This window comes from Schistocerca nitens, chromosome 9, assembly GCF_023898315.1.
Source record: "Schistocerca nitens isolate TAMUIC-IGC-003100 chromosome 9, iqSchNite1.1, whole genome shotgun sequence".
NCBI lineage: Eukaryota > Metazoa > Arthropoda > Insecta > Orthoptera > Acrididae > Schistocerca > Schistocerca nitens.
The window spans coordinates 412,198,821-412,218,068 of NC_064622.1; the positions used below are offsets into that span (position 1 = coordinate 412,198,821).

At 42.9% G+C, this 19,248-nt stretch overlaps 1 protein-coding gene across 1 annotated transcript in view; it reads left to right on the forward strand.

Annotated features, from left to right (window-relative positions):
- The first annotated feature begins 10,494 nt into the window (after positions 1 to 10,494).
- Positions 10,495 to 19,248, forward strand: part of LOC126204281 (protein still life, isoform SIF type 1-like) — a 534,865-nt gene continuing 526,111 nt past the window's right edge. The window contains exon 1 of the mRNA XM_049938668.1: positions 10,495 to 10,640. Coding sequence (XP_049794625.1) covers positions 10,534 to 10,640 — 107 coding nt within the window. The 5' untranslated portion in view covers positions 10,495 to 10,533. The remainder of the gene's footprint in view (positions 10,641 to 19,248) is intronic.

The window sequence follows — 19,248 nt, forward strand, 5'->3', positions numbered from 1 at the left end:
TTACGTGTTTATGCAGTAGTGCCCAAAACATAAGGATGAAATAAACTTTCTCGTGGTGTCTCACTGCAATGAAACTTGGACCGTATGTAGAAACATCTGCTACATTATAGCACAGAAGGTAAGTGAAAGAGATACGCAATGAGACGAAGTCAAAGACAATATCTAAACTAAAATCATGACGATTCATATGGACCCATAGACATTACAAAAGGCAGGGTATGGTACGTAACAAGGTGTGTGATCACATAAGGCAGTGCATACAGTGTAATGTGCTCCCGTGCTGAATTCAAGGTTGGTAAGGAGTTCTTCCGCCATTAGCGCGGTTGACAAATGCTGGATGCTTGTTGTGTAACGTCCCATTAGAAAAAATTTATAAATGACAGTGCTGGAAAACCTCTTACATCATTTGATTTTCAAACAGCTGAGCAAAACTGAACGTACTCAGACATTTCTCTCTTTTCTTATTCTGATCATCACTAAACTGACACACAATATTTTTAGCGCAACGCAGTCTGACTTTCAATAATCCCAACAAAAGAATGGCCCTGACTGACGATAACCTATACCTTTCATGAATCACTTACCTCACAAAAATCTTCGTTACTCGAACTACTGGAATACAGCGAGCGCCAATACTGCCAGCTAAATGAAAGATTCTAACTGCTGAAAGCACTAACTTCTGATAGGCATAGTTGGCAAATAAGAGATTTTGATAGAGAACAAACAATTTATTTGCCTTAATAGTGCAAATGGTTCAAATGGCTCTGAGCACTATGTGACTCAACATCTGTGGTCATCAGTCCCCTAGAACTTAGAACTACTTAAACCTACCTAACCTAAGGACATCACACACATCCATGCCCGAGGCAGGATTCGAACCTGCGACCGTAGCGGTCACGCGGTTCCAGACTGACGCGCCTAGAACCGCACGGCCACAACGGCCGGCACCTTAATAGTGTTCAGAAGTCATAATATATATGAGTTCATGACATCCAGTCTTATTAATTTCCTTTTTCTGACGGACACACGTCCAGATCTTCCGCCCTCAAAACTCTGCCATCTTTCTCCCCACATCCACCACTGCTGGCGGCTCACCTCCAACTGCACAACGCTACGCGCTGCTCACATCCAACTGCCCAACACTACAATAGTGACTATTCCAACAATGCCAGTCAGCCACATACTGCCCACAGCACAGTCAGTTATTTTCATACAGGGCGCTACGTGGCGTTACCAACACAAAAACCTAAACAGCCTATTTACAATTGGTGCAAGAAGACGTTTTCCAACACGCCCCACACGTGCTTGATGGGACTGCAGTCAGTGTAACGGGTAGAGCCGTCCTTTCGCCCAATATATCCTCATTCCGAGAGCTCCTCTAGCTGCACTGTTCGATGCGGTTGCGCGTTGTCATCTACAAAAATAGTTCGTGCCGAATGCGCTCGTGAAAAGATAGACATGGAGGAGTTCAGTGTCACACTAACGTTGAACAGTGTTTGTACCATGTTCAAACATTTGCCGCTCATGCAGAATTATGCCGCCCAACAGCTTAACACCTGGACCACCAAACTGATAATGTGGGGCTATGCGTGCAGTACGTGTTCCCACGCTTCGGCGTATTACGATATGACCAGCATTGTTGAACATGAAATTTTGGTGGTCCAGATCTTATGCTGTGGGAGGCATAATGTTGCAGGAGCGTACAGACCTCCAAATCTTTCAACGAAATACACTTATCAATATATATTACTGTAACAGTGTATTCCTTACACATATGCGTATTTTCAGGGGTACATTCGGCCCCCCACGCCCGGGTTCCCGGGTTCGATTCCCGGCGGGGTCAGGGATTTTCTCTGCCTCGTGATGGCTGGGTGTTGTGTGCTGTCCTTAGGTTAGTTAGGTTTAAGTAGTTCTAAGTTCTAGGGGACTTATGACCACAGCAGTTGAGTCCCATAGTGCTCAGAGCCATTTTTTTTTACATTCGGCCCTGGCGTAATTTTTATGAATGCCAGTGCGTGATCACATCGAATGATGTGGATGGAGGAGTTCTTGGAACGAGAGTATATTCGTGGAATTGACTGGCCTGTCCATTCCTCCGATTTAAATCCCATCGAGCACGTATGGGATGCGGTGGGAGACGTATGTTAACACGTCCATACGCACCAACGATCACGCGCCAGTTGTGGACAAATGGAGCAGAAAGACCCCTTAACAAACTTGTGGTCCGCATGAAAGCACGTTGCCAAGCTTCCTTTACCGTCCATGGTTACCACACACCCTGTTAAGGATCATGAGCTGCCTTTGTAATGTATAGAGACAATCATGACATCTCAGTGACTTCAGTGTAATTGTTGTCTTTGAGTAAAAATGGCACTCCTGTTTGTCTCATTTGTGCCTTGTAAGTGGATTAAGAATGGAATAGACCCACTGTGGTTTAATAAAAAACATCAGAAAATGCGGTGAAAATAGACAATGCAGCATCTCGAGTCAAAAAAGAACGCAGAAATGTCAACGGGGAAAGCTAGTAGAAATTCGTGCGTCTATAAATGTATCGATGCGCAAGCGTACAACTTACAACTTCATATGTTAGCGAAAATCCTGCCAAAACCACGAGAAAATTCCGGTACTATGTAAAATCGCTGAGCAGGTCGAAAGCTTGTATTGAGTGATTCGTCTAGCAGTCTGGTGTGGTCATAGAGGACAGCAAAAGAAATGCTGAAATTTTAATTTCTGCATTTAACAAATCGTTTGACCATCGTATACGCTCTCGTATGGAGGACACAGAATAAAAACTGAGAAGAAATACAGAGTTCAAAACAAATCACCGGATGGAATCCCATTTCGACTCTGCCCATTACTTAGCTTATATTTATCAAGAGTCTTTGCCCCAGCATAAATCCAAAGAATTAATAAGAAGCGCAGGTGACTACGGTGTATAAGGGCAGACCCACAGAACTACAGACCTATATCGCTAATGTCGGTCTGATGCCAAATACTTAAGAGTATTCTAAGTTACAGTACAATAAATTTGCTTTAATCACAAAAGCTTCAATCCACAAATCAGTGCGGTTTCAACAACCATCGCTCATGCGAAACTCAGCTTTCCATTCGCTCGTACGACAATCTGCGAAGCATCGATGAAGGGCAATAGGCAGATTCAAAATTCCTAGATTTCCTGAAGCCATTAGACACCGTGCGTCTCGAAGCCTTCTTAAATAAAAGACTCCAATATGCTGTCCTGGAGGGAAAGAGTTCATCAGAGAAAAGGATATCGTCGGGAGTGCCCCAGGGATGTGCGACACGATCGCCCTTACTCTCTATATACATAAGTGATGTGCCGCACGGGGTGAGCAGCACTGTGTGGCTGTTTTTCTGATGATGACGGACAGAATCGGCCGTATATTGCGCAAACATGGCGTAAAGACGATTTTCAAACCGACAAGGAAGATCAAAGAGTGTCTTAGATCGGCGAAGGAGAAAAGAGACCCACTTGCAATGTCGGGAATATACCGCATACCATGCACATGCGGAAAAGTTTATGTCGGGATGACTGGACGATCCATTAACACCAGGATCAAGGAGCATAAGCGACATTGCAGGTTGGGGCAGGTGGAGAAATCGGCCGTGGCAGAACACGCACTGAATGAGACGGACCACGTTATAAAATTCGCCGACACGGAACTTCTGGCTGTAGAGAAGCACTATCACACGCGCTTGTTCAGAGAAGCTGTAGAAATCCAAAAACACGCGAACAGTTTCAACAAGAAAGAGGAAAGCCTTAAGGTAAACGGATCCTGGCTTCCCGTACTGCAGCGAACGACCGTCGCAGGTAGCAAGAGGAGAACCGCACGGAAATGACCGCGGAGAAGCCCTCGGACGTTGGCGCGCCAGGTACATATAGTCTGCGGCCGCGAGCTCGCCTCCAGTTCACCACTGGCAATGGAGGGTGAAGCTTTGACAATGCCAGCCACTCGTGCTGGCGAAACGTCAGAAAAATCATTAGATGAACGTCGGCCGAAGAACCCGAGACAGAAGCCAATAGGCAGTTTGTCAACAAGTGGCCACGAAAGCCTTAACAATTTTGTAAAATGGGAATCTTTGAAAGATATAAGAAGTACCTTCTGCGAACGCTATTGAAAACATTTAGAGAACCGGCAACTGAGACAGACGGCAGAACGATTCTGTTGCCACCGACGTACAAGTACATCTCACGTAAGGATCGCAAAGCCAGAAAAAGAGAAATTAAGGCCCATACCTATATAAACATTTGTGTTTGCCCGGTCTCTTTTGTGAGTGAAACAGGAACAGGAATGTGTCTCTGTGGCAAAAGGTTCTCTCCACCATGAGCCATATCGTGGCTTGCGGATTACATGTCTAGATGTAGATACAGATATTAAGACGGTTAGTTCCATGAATGAAAAGAAATAAGCGTGAGATGATGTCAAGGATAATAACGCTGACCGCGAATGCGTTTTTAGGTACCCGAAGCGGATAATGTACGTTTGGTTGCCTACCTTAACGCGTATGAAATATTTTCGGGGTCCGGGAGAGAGAGAGAGAGAGAGAGAGAGAGAAAGAGAGAACACGTGTGCTGTGACTTATAAAATCTAATGCTATGTAATTTGGTAATTTATGATTCAATATATTATCTTCACCATTTGTTAAAGTAAATTTAGCTTGATGTAAGAGCTTCTACCCAGATGGCATTTAATAGTAAAAAAAAATTAATCACGTGATATTTGTATCTCTTCTCTTGCTCATTACTTATTTTTCAGTGGAAATGAGTGTTGCAATTAGCCACATATCATCTCTGAAATAACCACCTTTCAGTCTTACTCACCACCATCACCATCGTCGTCCTCGTCACGCATTAGGCCTTTTGGCATGTTCCGCTCAGAATTCTTCTCACCATCTCTCTAACGCACGTCCAGCGTTCCTTTTGCCTGTCGGGTTAAATTGTATTGCCGCTTTAGTTATTCTATCACTAGACATATGTGGACATGGTCGTTCCAGTTCAGTTGGTATGTTTCAGTTACATTTGTAATGGGTTCAATATTTCGTTCTTGCCTAATATCGGTATTTATTTTATTGTCCATCAGTGAATATCCCACTACACATCAGGTGTTAGAGGCCAACGTTCGCTACCTTACAGCAGCAATGGTAATGCTGTTTTTTTGTAGAGCTTAATTAATGTTTTTTCCCGTACGTTATGTTTTAATGTGCGCTGTATAGTTCCACGCGAATATCTGAATCTGGTCAATTCTAGCTATACATCATCTGAACTGGAAAATTTAAAATTCCATCCTAAATATTTAAACTCTCTTATTGGTTCCAGTCCCTGAATTACCATCACTTTTTTTGTGTCTGTCGATATTCTCATTCTGTATTTAGCAGCAATTTGACTCAATATATCTACTGAAATTAGAAACTTTTCTTTGTATTCTCCTAATATAATATAATCATCAGCAAATTGCATGATCATAAAATTAAAATTATCACTTCTTAATGTGTCATTTAATAAAATCAATGATTTACGGATAATATCGTCAGCGTAAATAATAAATAAATAGAGTGGACGATACTGGGCAGCCTTGACTGGCTCCTTGACTGATATCACCAGAATCTATCCAATTCGTCACAGTACGGATCGTTATTTCTTTTTTTTTTTTTTTTTTTTTGTATAATGAGTGAATTTCCTTAATCAGATGTGCTGTAACCCCCAATTCCTTAAAGTGATACACATGTCAAACGCCTTTTATTAGTCGATAAAAACGTATTTAGGTTGCGACCCAAACTCTTTTTCTTTCTTTTTCTTTGTTACTTGTGCCAGAGTGAAAATACAGACACGAAACTTTTCTGAAACCATGTTGTACCTCTGACACACGTGCTTTCACTGTCGGTGTTAATCTCTTGTTTATAATCTTAGCATCCAGTTTGTAGCAGGAATTTGGTAGATTTGTTTCTCGGTAATTTGCATATTGTGATTTTTCGCCTTTCTTGTAATTGGGGCATGCGAAAGTTTCATTCCATTCGTCTGGCGCGTGTCTACTCAGTCAGAAAACATTCATAAAATTTAGAGTTTATGCTTTATCTGATCCGTTGCATAATTAATTAGCTCCATATTTATGTTATCAGTGTCAGGCCAGTTTTTGTTTTTTGTTTCTTTGTACACATTTTGTGGCCCTTCCATTGTTTTCAAATCTACAGGGTCGCTTGTGTTGGTATTTATTTCTGGTTCTTCTTCACAATCAGTTCACAGCGTATGAAGTATTTTAACCATTCCTTTTCAGATATTTTGTTTATTCAATTGCTTCATAATTTTGTATGTTTTGTTTTGTCTTCCATATTCCACTCACATGTCAACTTTCCCCTTTAATTGTTCGTATTGCTTTCTTTACTAAAGCGAATCTATAATACTGCCTGTAATTCACATCGTTATATAACGACAAGGGTTTTAGATATGCCTCCTTTTTGTCTTTTATGAACTTGCTAATATGGTCATTCCGAATCGTTAATCCCTTTGTTTTTTCTCATTCCTAATGTTTCAGCGGCTGTGTGAGCTATAATTTCTTTAATAGTATTCCATTATTTATTTATGTTGTTGCTCAGCGGTTTCATCTGACATTTCTCATTTAGTCTCTTGTGGCACAATGCTTTGGTAGTATGTTTTTGGAGTAGGTGCAACCTAATAAGTTCTCACATGCGCCGGGGCGTTTATGCGAGGTTCCTTCCCCCCTCCCCCCCCCTTTTCTTTAAAAAAAGGGCACTTTTCAGTAAAAAGCGATCTGATGATACAACCAAGCTTCTGTGAACTCTTGTGTCTTTTATTCTTACCCATCACTTTTTATTTGCAAGAATACCGTGAATTATTGAAGCCGTACCTTTAGCTGAATGAGACGCTTAAAGTAGTAAAGGAGTTTTGCTATTTGGGTAGCAAAATAACTGATGATGGTCGAAGTAGAGAGGATATAAAGTACAGACTGTAAATGGCAAGGAAAGCGTTTCTGGAGAAGAGAAATTTGTTAACATCCCTCGTAGATTTGAGTGTCAGGAAGTCGTTTCTGAAAGTATTTGTATGGAGTGTAGCCACGTATGGAAGTGAAACATGGACGATAAATAGTTTAGACAAGAAGAGAATAGAAGCTTTCGAAATGTGGTGCTACAGAAGAATGCTGTAGGTTAGATGGGTAGATCACATAGCTAATAAGGAGGTATTGAATAGGATTGAGGAGAAGAAATGTTTGTGGAACAACTTGACTGGAAGAAGGGATCGGTTGGTAGGACATGTTCTGAGGCATCTAGGGATCACCAGTTTAATATTGGAGGGCAGCGTGGAGGGTAAAAATCGTAGAGGGAGACCAAGAGATGTATACACTTAGCAGATTCAGAAGGTTGTAGATTGCAGTAGGTACTGGGAGATGAGGATAGAGTAGCATGGAGAGCTGCATCAAACCAGTCTCAGAACTGAAGACCACAACAACAACACCTTTAGCTGCCCAATATCCGTTTACGATATCGCGCTGTCTGTTATTCGTAATCCATTGTGTGCGGCAAACTCTGTTAGCTTCATTCCATTGTTATTCAGTGTATTATCACTCTTTGCACCAACTATATCGTTATGAATCTCTTGCCCACTTGGGCATTTAAGTCTACCATGAGAAGGATATAATTATTTTTTTTTATTTTTTAGTTTTGCTAAAGTGTTTTTCCTTGTCATGGTGCATATAAAGACAGTATACTCAGCATAAGACGTAACACTAATGTTCTGTTATTTACAAATTTGTACCTATGTATTCTGCTATTTAACGCTTTTCGCATTGAAATGAAGGTTCCAGCAGCAGCTGTTTGGTCTCGCGATACGCTGCAGTAGATCATTCTGAATAATTCCGTCTAAATAACCTATATATTGGAACATTACGCAAGTGTCACAACGATCCTTCCAGTAATTGCTCTTCCCTTATCGAGATTTTGGTTTCATCAACGTGAGTATTTCGTAGCAAAACGTGTATCAGCTCTCTAGGTGGTTATTCGAGACAGTTAAGCAAACCGAGTAACTCTGTTTATGAAGCGTCGTCTGCCTGCTTCGATGTAACCTGGTGTACGGTTCGTTCCGTCACATTGACGTTATAAACGTGACGTTACATTACAGACCGCGGCAGCCGGGGCAGCGTTATTTGAGCGGACACGGTGACGGATGAAAGCGGCAGATTACTGGCTCACCTCAGCGAACACGGCGTGCCCGCCGGCTCTTTTAGCGCGCACTTTGCCGCAATTGCCGGGAGTGCACTTAAATCAACCTGGCGGAGCGGTGGGCGTGTTCGCAGCGCAGCGCCGCGAGTGACCAGAGCCATCTGTTAGCCAGGGGGCGAACCTCGCCGCTCCTCACGCTAATGGCACTCGGACGTGCCGTGCCGCCGGCGGTCGGTTTCGCGGAGGTTCGTCGCAAAAGATGTTGCGCTAAGTTGCTTCTCCTTCTACTGTTCTCGTACTAAATTACGTGAGGTTGAAGTCCAAGTGTGAGGTTACATGTTTATTCAACATGCTTGAGTGAATGTTTACATGTATCGATTCATTAACACTGGTGGACGATTGGATTTAAAATTATTGTGCGCTAAAGAGCGTGGTCTCAGTATCGCCGTACCGGTGTATGACTATTCGCTTTTGTTAAAACGAAAAGCAATGCTCATTAACAACAGCCCGAACTGTTAAAAAAAGTGGATGACAAGATGGCTGGTTGATCACGGAAATAATAGGATGGGAAAACTACCCAAAAACACGTCAAAACCGTTGTAAAATTAAATTGGGCAGAAGTTCTGACGTCACAGAAAATTTCAACAGTTTTCTTGCCTTCGTCTCGTCATCGCCTCAACTGGAGGGTAAGTCTCTCGGTAGTTCAGAGACTTCCTTCCTAGCAGCGTACAAGAACACTAAGGAGAAACATGCCACACCGCGAATGTGACGCTGCAAAAATGACATTCCGTTGTATCTTCATGTGGCAAAAGATAGCGTACATCACGTGGCTAAGTACAAGACTAACAGAAGCAGCACGGACCTTCTGTATCCTGTGAGATTAGCTATCATATAGCTTAGAGTTCTTAGTCTTCGTAATTTAACTATTGACTCACTCACATCCTTGTGAAAATGAAGGAGACGTTTTGAGATAGCAGTCTTGAAAAGCCATTTTCCAAGAGACTTATAAGATTCCCTGTAGAAATTAATTGTTTTGTTGAATACACCGGCTACATTCAGAAAGTGATTGTTAGATACATAGTAAGAAAAATATACTTACTACGCTTATACCTTCAGCCTTGTGCTGGTGGCGAGATGTTTCCTTGACGACTGGCCATATTGGTTCAATTTATTTTATTTGGAGATCACGTGTTTTTTGCCTTCTTAATCAGAGTTTTATGCACCTTACAGTACTGTTTATAATGGACTACTGCAGCTCAGTTATGACTATTTCTAAAGGTTTGATATAATAAAGATTTTGTTTTACATTATATGTTTATCTCAGTAGTCAGCACTCAGGTTGTCTGTTAGTGCTACTGCCGTGTCTTAAACGTGTCCAATGGAAAGCAGCTTTCAAAGCGCCTGAGAGATGTGGTGAGGAAGGATATAAACATCCTGTCACACTTTTTCTTTAAGGACATTTAAAAAAGTTTCCATTACCACTACATTAAAATTTCTAAATTTTCTGTAATTATATTTAACATGTGTGTGTGTGTGTGTGTGTGTGTGTGTGTGTGTGTGTGTGTTTGTGTTTGTGTGTGCGCGCGAGCGCGCATGGCCACGAACTTCTTTTTGTGTTAAAATTTCTGCATCATGGTCTGAGAGATAATTTACCCTTTTACTAACGGAACGCCACTCTAGTATTGAAAAATCAACAAGAACCTTGTCTACAGACGTACTACTATTTCCCTGGACTCTGGTTGGAAAGAATACGGTCTGCAACAGATTGCATGAATTTATGAGATCTTTCAACATTCTTCTCCTTGTATAAACACTTATAAAATTAATACTTAAGTCACCACAAAAAAGTACAAATATGTGTGAATTCCAAAGGGACCAAACTGCTGAGGTCATCGGTCCCGTTTACACACTACTTAAACTAACTTATCCTAAGAACAAAACACACACACACACAAACATGTCCGAGGAACGACTCCGGCGGCAGGGGACGCGCAATCCGTGACATGGTGCCTCTACCCGCTCGGCCACTCTGCGCGTTGAAGTAGCCACATTCGACTGATGTTTTCTGTAGAGTGAAATAATAACTCTCTATAGCATGAACAAAAATATCCTGAAATTGCGCGGAGTCCTCCCTCGGACATGTGTGTGTTTGTGTGTAGGTCTAGATGTAGCAAGTGTTGTTGTGAGCGGCAACATGTTTTTGCCACGACTTATGAACCTGGAGGTGTCTAGTGTTGTGACTGGTGGTGGCAGTGAGAGGTAGCAGGGAGTGACGGAGCGGTGTGTGTGTGTGTGTGACAGGTGATGCAGCCCTGGTGACAACCGCAGTCTGCCGACGCCGCCATGGGGAACAAGCTGAGCTGCTCGTGTGCGCCACTCATCCGCAAGGCGTACCGCTACGAGGACTCTCCGTGGCAGACGTCGCGCCGCAGGGATGGTCACCTGCTCAGGTGAGGTCGCCGAAACACAAACTTCTTCCCGCCTGTTGTAGTCTTCGATCCAAAGATTGGTTGGATATAGCTCTCCACACTATGTTGTGTGAGCGATACAGAATGACGGAAGGTATGGGGCTAGGGAAGCGTTACCGTTGATGGTATGGATAACTAATGAGGAGGATCACCGAGCCAAGCTAGCCGCACGGTCTGACGCGCTGCTTCCCGAGCAATTACTGGAAAAATGTTGGTATTAGAATCATACGGAATGTCATTGTGATGTATATCAGACGACTCATTGTGATATATACAGGGTGTTTCAAAAATGACCGGTATATTTGAAACGGCAATAAAAACTAAACGAGCAGCGATAGAAATACACCGTTTGTTGCAATATGCTTGGGACAACAGTACATTTTCAGGCGGACAAACTTTCGAAATTACAGTAGTTACAATTTTCAACAACAGATGGCGCTGCAAGTGATGTGAAAGATATAGAAGACAACGCAGTCTGTGGGTGCGCCATTCTGTACGTCGTCTTTCTGCTGTAAGCGTGTGCTGTTCACAACGTGCAAGTGTGCTGTACACAACATGGTTTATTCCTTAGAACAGAGGATTTTTCTGGTGTTGGAATTCCACCGCCTAGAACACAGTGTTGTTGCAACAAGACGAAGTTTTCAACGGAGGTTTAATGTAACCAAAGGACCGAAAAGCGATACAATAAAGGATCTGTTTGAAAAATTTCAACGGACTGGGAACGTGACGGATGAACGTGCTGGAAAGGTAGGGCGACCGCGTACGGCAACCACAGAGGGCAACGCGCAGCTATTGCAGCAGGTGATCCAACAATGGTCTCGGGTTTCCGTTCGCCGTGTTGCAGCTGCGGTCCAAATGACGCCAACGTCCACGTATCGTCTCATGCGCCAGAGTTTACACCTCTATCCATACAAAATTCAAACGCGGCAACCCCTCAGCGCCGCTACCATTGCTGCACGAGACACATTCGCTAACGATATAGTGCACAGGATTGATGACGGCGATATGCATGTGGGCAGCATTTGGTTTACTGACGAAGCTTATTTTTACCTGGACGGCTTCGTCAATAAACAGAACTGGCGCATATGGGGAACCGAAAAGCCCCATGTTGCAGTCCCATCGTCCCTGCATCCTCAAAAAGTACTGGTCTGGGCCGCCATTTCTTCCAAAGGAATCATTGGCCCATTTTTCAGATCCGAAACGGTTACTGCATCACGCTATCTGGACATTCTTCGTGAATTTGTGGCGGTACAAACTGCCTTAGACGACACTGCGAACACCTCGTGGTTTATGCAAGATGGTGCCCGGCCACATCGCACGGCCGACGTCTTTAATTTCCTGAATGAATATTTCGATGATCGTGTGATTGCTTTGGGCTATCCGAAACATACAGGAGGTGGCGTGGATTGGCCTCCCTATTCGCCAGACATGAACCCCTGTGACTTCTTTCTGTGGGGACACTTGAAATACCAGGTGTACCGCCAGAATCCAGAAACAATTGAACAACTGAAGCAGTACATCTCATCTGCATGTGAAGCCATTCCGCCAGACACGTTGTCAAAGATTTCGGGTAATTTCATTCAGAGACTACGCCACATTATTGCTACGCATGATGGATATGTGGAAAATATCGTACTATAGAGTTTCCCAGACCGCAGCGCCATCTGTTGTTGAAAATTATAACTACTGTAATTTCGAAAGTTTGTCTGTCTGAAAATGTACTGTTGTCCCAAGCATATTGCAACAAACGGTGCATTTCTGTCGCTGCTCGTTTAGTTTTTATTGCCGTTTCAAATATACCGGTCATTTTTGAAACACCCTGTATATAAAACTATTCCTTGCTCGCCCAGCTAGCCGCTCGGTGTAATATTCTGCCTCCCGTGCAGGAAGGTGTGCCGGTCCCCGGCAAGAATCCTTCTGGCGGATTAGTGTCAAGGTCCGGTGTGCCGGCCAGCCTGTGGATGGTTTTTAAGGCGGTTTTCCATCTGCCTCGGCGAATGCGTGCTGGTTCCCCTTATTCCACCTAAGTTACACTATGTCGGCGCAAACACTGTCTCCACGTACGCGTACAGTATAATTACTCTACCACGCAAACATTTGGGGTTACATTCGTCTGGTATGGAGGGGGGTGGGGGGGTGGGGGGGGTGGGGGTGGAGAGAAGGGGGTCCACTGGGGGCCGAACCGCACAATAACCCTGGGTTCGGTGTGGGGCGGCAGTCGGCAGTGGAGCAGGTGGACTGCTGTGGCCTGTTGTGGGGCTGTGAACCACTGAGGGCTACGGTGGGATGAGGCTTCTCCGTCGTTTCCAGATCCCCGGTTCAATACGCAATACACAATACACATAGTGTAACACGCCATGATAAAGGCTTGGTTAAATACCAGGTATGATGTTAATGGAAAAGCGTTATCACCAACTGAAACTACATCCTCTAGCAGGTCGAGAGTTGTAGACTCTATTGCACGTAAAGCGATTTGTAGATCCAGTTGTGGCGTCAATGCTTCACGCATTACAGTATCTTACTTCATTATTACGTTATTGACTATTATAAGAAACGTGCACTGCTCTGGGTATCGTTCTAAGACGATCAAAAGACCTTGTAGGGTCTTCCACACCAATTGCTTTCAGTAAGGTCGCTGAACGACCGAGCTGACATCTTTTGTTTATCCAGTCACGAAAGCAAACGCGTTTCGCATTTCTTTTCTTAAGCTGTAATTTCATGCAAATAATCATTAACTCCGTCACAACTCGTACAGCTACCAGAACTACACGACAACGGTACTCACAAAACGACGAAACTGAAATGTACAGTGGTGACGCTTTGCTTACAGTCATACACGAAACCATCCGCGCGCAACTCGCTTCACGCAACGAGCTGCTCAACTAAGTGCCGTCGTGTAAAATAGCCATTAGAATGCAAATAATCACTCTGTGGTGTCCGAGTTGGCGCTTCTTGGTTCATCATATGTAGTAGGGCTAGTCATAAAAAAAACTTCCTCTGATTGGCTACTTAAAAAATAAAAAACATGGTTTTTTTTATACTGGGTGACTCAGGTACCGCTACCTATAGGTTTTACGCAACCCAAAATGCTTTCGAAAGCATGTGCGATTTTCACATTCTCTCTCTTGCTATGCGTGAAGTATTAGGTCTACAGACAAAATCCACAAGACATTTCCGTAGGAACTTTATTGGAGCTAAATTCTGTAAAGGATACGTTTCCACTGGAGATCAAAATTTTTTAGTTATTCAAGAAAAATGGGTTTGAATGTCATTTCCTTGAATAATTCGAAAACTACGGCCTCTAGCGAAAACGTGTCCCAGTATAAAATTTAACAAAATTAAATTTCCTACAAAGAGATCCTATTCATTTTCTTGTTGGACTTACAATTTGCGCGTAGCGAGTAGGAGAATATGAAAATCAGGCGCACGTGTTTTGGAAGGTATTGCCCCTTGCGTAAAAACCTATAGGTAGTGCCAGCTGATTCGCTCTGTATACAGTCTGTTCAGACATGCTGACATTACTTCTCAGCATATTCTCCACCCAAATTCAAACATCTGTTGCACTGTTGCCTTATCGTCTTTGTCCTTCCATCGAGGAATGATGCCGCCTATTGTTTCAGTTGTTGAAAGCCTCCTTGAGCTCATCTGCGGTTGTGAAATACTGAGTAGCTAGCCAGGCCCTCATCTTGTGCAAGGGATGAAAGCCGCTTGGCGGGGACGGAAGTCTCGCACGCAAAATTTTGTCAATATGTTGCACTAGTTTATCGGACACACCTGTATGTCGTCCGTAACTACGTTTATAATGGACATCTGTGTCAGCCACCTTGAATTTTTGCACCACTCCCTCGAGCAGTCATTACTCACAACTAGGACTCTTGATGTTTTAGAAATATCGCATATACGATACATCGATATTTGAGAAATATCAATATGGTCCGTCGACATATCTAAACGAAGTACCGATACAACGATATATCTAAGGGAAAAGCATGGAAATACCGTCCTATAAAAATATCGGCTGCACATTGAAAATATACTGCCGGTTTTAGAGCTGTATATTCAAGTAATGATTTATTATTAGATATTCCTTAAATCAACTATCTAGCAACCTGGCTATCCCCCTCCTCTTAGAGAGCCGGCAGGGTTGGTCGAGCGGTTAGGGGGGCTACAGTCTGGACCCGCGCGATCGCTACGGTCGCAGGTTCGAATCCTGCCTTGGGCATGAATGTGTGTGATGTCCTTAGGTTAGATAGGTTTAAGTAGTTCGACGTTCTAAGGGACTGATGACCTCAGAAGTAAAGTCCCATAGTGGTCAGAGCCATTTTAACCATTTGAACCCCTTAGAGAAATAATTGAAAAAAAAAAACAATGCACGTTCCCGCTTAGCGATGACCACTGTGCTAACAATGGCACTTGTATGTCAATGGCTCAACAAACGGTGTACGATGGGCGTGTTGTTCGGTTCAATCACGTATAGAATTTGTCCGGAACACTTCATGTCGACTTATCTGTCTTTTATTTCAGAAACAGCTAGCGAACTACCAGCTGTAGTGTCAAAATTGCATGGTGCAGTTAAATGTTGCAGTTTTTGTTGGTAGCACCGAGCGTCGATTACGTCAGCATTTTCCCTTATTCGTCTCCGCCCATCGTAAACGCAATCTTGTGATTTAGACTTTTGTTCATCATTTTCAGCAACTGCTGTTGAAAAATGCTCATGATTTTTAAAGCAATTGTGTGCTTTTTCTTCACATTCGAAACAGTGCAATGGGACTTCTTCTTTTGTGCCACATATACTTGCTTCTCCTAGTGAAAGAAAATGATAGACTTGACTAAAGCTCAAAAATTAGGAAGACTCCTTCAGACAGTGAAAGCATAAGTATGGTATACCACAGTTTCAAAAGAACAACTTCAAATATTTACTGAAAATTGTGAAAACAAAATAATACATAAGAAAAATATCGGCTTTCGTTACTGACTTTTTGGTATCAATATATCGATTTATGTGAAGAAAATATCGCCGACCCATATACCGATACTGTTTGGGGGAATATCGATATCTCGACATTTTATCAACAGCTCTGCTTGTAACCCCATTTCCGCACACACAAAACAATCGACGATGCATCTCGGCGGCGTTGGCTCCTCCAGCTTGCAGGAGACGAATGACAGAACGTACTTCCCAGATGGCGGAATACTCAATAACAACGTCGATTCCAGTAGCGCGTTGCTTGCACACTGATGAACGCACAAGGGACCGACTGACGCAATATTACGTTCGAAGTTATCTTTTTAAATCACGCAGCCGCCATGAAGGTACGAGCTTTTGTTAACATTTAATAGACTATTTGAGTTTAATTTATGACTAGTTTTGAGCTGCTTACATTCATAAAAACAATGTCAGCCTTCTGTAGTTAGCTGCTTCATTATAAACCAAAAACGGATTCGTCGAAGAAAACGGAAAGGACGTGAAATGGCCCGCACAGATTTGTGGCGTACAGTAAAGTTTTCCACTTCTATCACCATAGGAGGCCTATAATAGCGACGATTTTAAAATTGTGATACAATTTCATGCTCGGTAGTGGATTCATAAAGAAATATAATGGGCGCTAGACAACAAAATCCACTATTAAACAAAAAATCAGGCCACTGTAGCTGTGACGTCAATGATGGTTTCCGCCACTGATGGTTCTTTTGCATTATATCGCGGAACCATAGCAATAATACTTACATATTATCTAAGACTGGCCACGTAAGCCTACACAATTGTATGGAATCTCTTATTCGACTTTCCAGCTTTCCGTTTCGTCCTTGTTTACCGCTGGATACCTCCTGCCCAAACAGTTCACTGGCGATCTCCTGTACGCCTTACGAATTACCACTACAGTCGATTTCAGCAGTTACCAGGAGTCGTATATCTTAATGTGAACATGAGCAGTGGCCCATTGGCCATTGCTCATGTTCACATGCTACAGGCAACAAGCTAAGCATTGTGTCTTCAGCAGACGCTACAGCGAGATAGGATTTAATTGCATCCCACACTGTCTCTTGTTCTACTTTTTGCTCGCCTCACACGGAAAACGGTTGTAAGAAGACAGGGTACGCAGGCAGTGCCAGTATAGGAACGGAGATTAGCCATCATGATGTCATTATTGCTACTATGGTCACGAAAGTTAATAAACCGGTCAAAAAGGCTAGGAGAGAGTTGATGCCAGATAGAGCAGATAAGCAGTTGTTAGCATCTCATTTAGAGAGGGAACTGACGCCACTTAGTTCCAGTAAGATGGACTTAGAGGGGTTACGTGAAAAGTTCAAGCAGACTGCAAATAGTAGTCTGGAGAGTTATGATGTGATGGTGTTTGGTTTGTGGGGCGACCAAGTGCGTGGTCATCTGGGCCCGTACCGAGTCCTAATTTTTCTCTTAGTCCAATTTTTTACACAGTCCAATCTAGCCACTGTCACAAATGATGATGACAACACAAACACCCAGTCCCCGGACAGAGAGGATCCCCATCCCGTGGAGAGTTGTGTGCCTAGTAAGTGGATAAAGGACAGAGCAGACCTACCATAGCTTAATAACGAAATTCGGAAGATGCTCAGGAAGCAGATGCCATTAAACTCTCGGATCAAAAGACAACGCGCAAATGACGGCAAGCGAAGGTTAGTAGAGATTCGTGCGTCTGTGGAAAGATCTGTGCGCGAAGCATACAACATCTACCAGCGTCACACGTTAGAAAAAGATCTGGCAGAGAACCCGAGAAAATGTAAAATCGCTAAGCTGGTCCAAGGCTTCCATTCAGCCCTTGTTGACCAGTATGGTGTGGTAGTTGAAGATAGCAAAACGAAAGACATAGTTTTAAATTTGACAGAGAGCTGGCTAAAGCCGGAAATAAGTTCAGCCGAAATTTTTTCAAACGGTCTAACAGTGTTCAGAAAGGATAGATTAAATATAGTTGGTGGTGGAGTATTTATTGCTGTCAGAGGTAGTTTGCCTTGTAGCGAAATTGAAGTAGATAGTTCGTGCGAAATAGTATGGGTAGAGATTATACCTGACAATCGGACTAAACTATTAACTGGATCGTTTTAACCCCCCCCCCCCCCCCCACACACACACAGAAGATATAGTTGCTGAACAGTTCAAAGAAAACTTGAGTCTCATTTTAAATAAGAACCCCGCCCATACAATTATAGTCGGTGGTGACTTCAATCTACCCTCGATATGCTGGAAAAATTATACTTTTAAAGCCGGCGGCATGCATAAAACGTCATCCGAAATTGTACTGAATGCTTTCTCAGAAAATTGTTTTGAACAATTAGTTCATGAGCCCGCTCGACGCGTACATGGTTGCGAAAGCATACCTGATCTTTTAGAAACAAATAATCCTGGACACATAGTGAGTATTGTGACGAATACAGGAATTAGCGACCACAAGGCAGTTGATGCTAGGCTGAATACCGTAACACCTACAACCATCAAAAAGAAACGCAAAGTATATCTATTTAAAAAAGCTGATAAAATACTCTAACGCCTTTTTAAGAGACACTCTTCACTACTTCCGATCTGATCATACCACATAAATTAATAAGTGATGGTACTGATCCCCCATGGTACACAAAACGTGTCAGATCGTTGTTGCAGAAGCAACGAAAAAAAGCATGCCAAATTTAAAAGAACGCAAAATCCCCAAGATTGACAAAGTTTTACAGAAGTTCGAAATATATCACGTACTTTAATGCGAGATGCTTTTAATAATTTCCACAACGAAATTCAGTCTCGGAATCTGGCTGAACATCCAAAGAGATTCTGGCCATACATAAAGCACACCAGTGGCAAGACGCAATCAATACCTTCACTGCGCGATAACAACGGTGAAGTCACTGATGACAGTGCCACTAACGCAGTGTTATTAAACACGGGTTTTCGAAACTCCTTCACCAAAGAAGACGAAGTAAATATTTCTGAATTACAGTCAAGAACAACTGCCAAGATGAGAAACGTAGAAGTAGATATCCTCGGAGTAATGAAGCAGCTTAAATCACTTAATAAAGGCAAGGCCTCCGGTCCAGATTGTATACCAGTCAGGTTCCTCTCAGAGTATGCTGATAAAATAGCTCCATATTTAGCAATTATATACAACCACTCGCTCACAGAAAGATCCGTACATAAGGCTGGAAAATTGCTCAAGTCACACCAATACCCACCAAAGGAAGTAGGAGTGATCCGCTGAATTACAGGCCTGTATCACTAATGTCGATTTGCAGTAGGGTTTTGGAACATATGCTGTATTTGAACATTATGAAGTACCTCGAAGAAAACGATTTATTGACATATACTCAGCACGGTTTCAGAAAATATCGTTCTTGTGAAACAGAACTAGCTCTTTATGCTCATGAAGTAAAAAGTGCTGTCGACAGGGGATGTCAAATTGATTCCATATTTTTAGATTTCCAGAACGCTTCGACACTGTTCCTCACAAGCGTCTTCTAACCAAACTGCGTACCTACAGAGTATCGCCTCAGCTGTGCGACAGGATTCGTGATATCCTGTCAGGAAGGTCACAGTTAGTAGTAATAGACGGAAAGTCATCGAGTA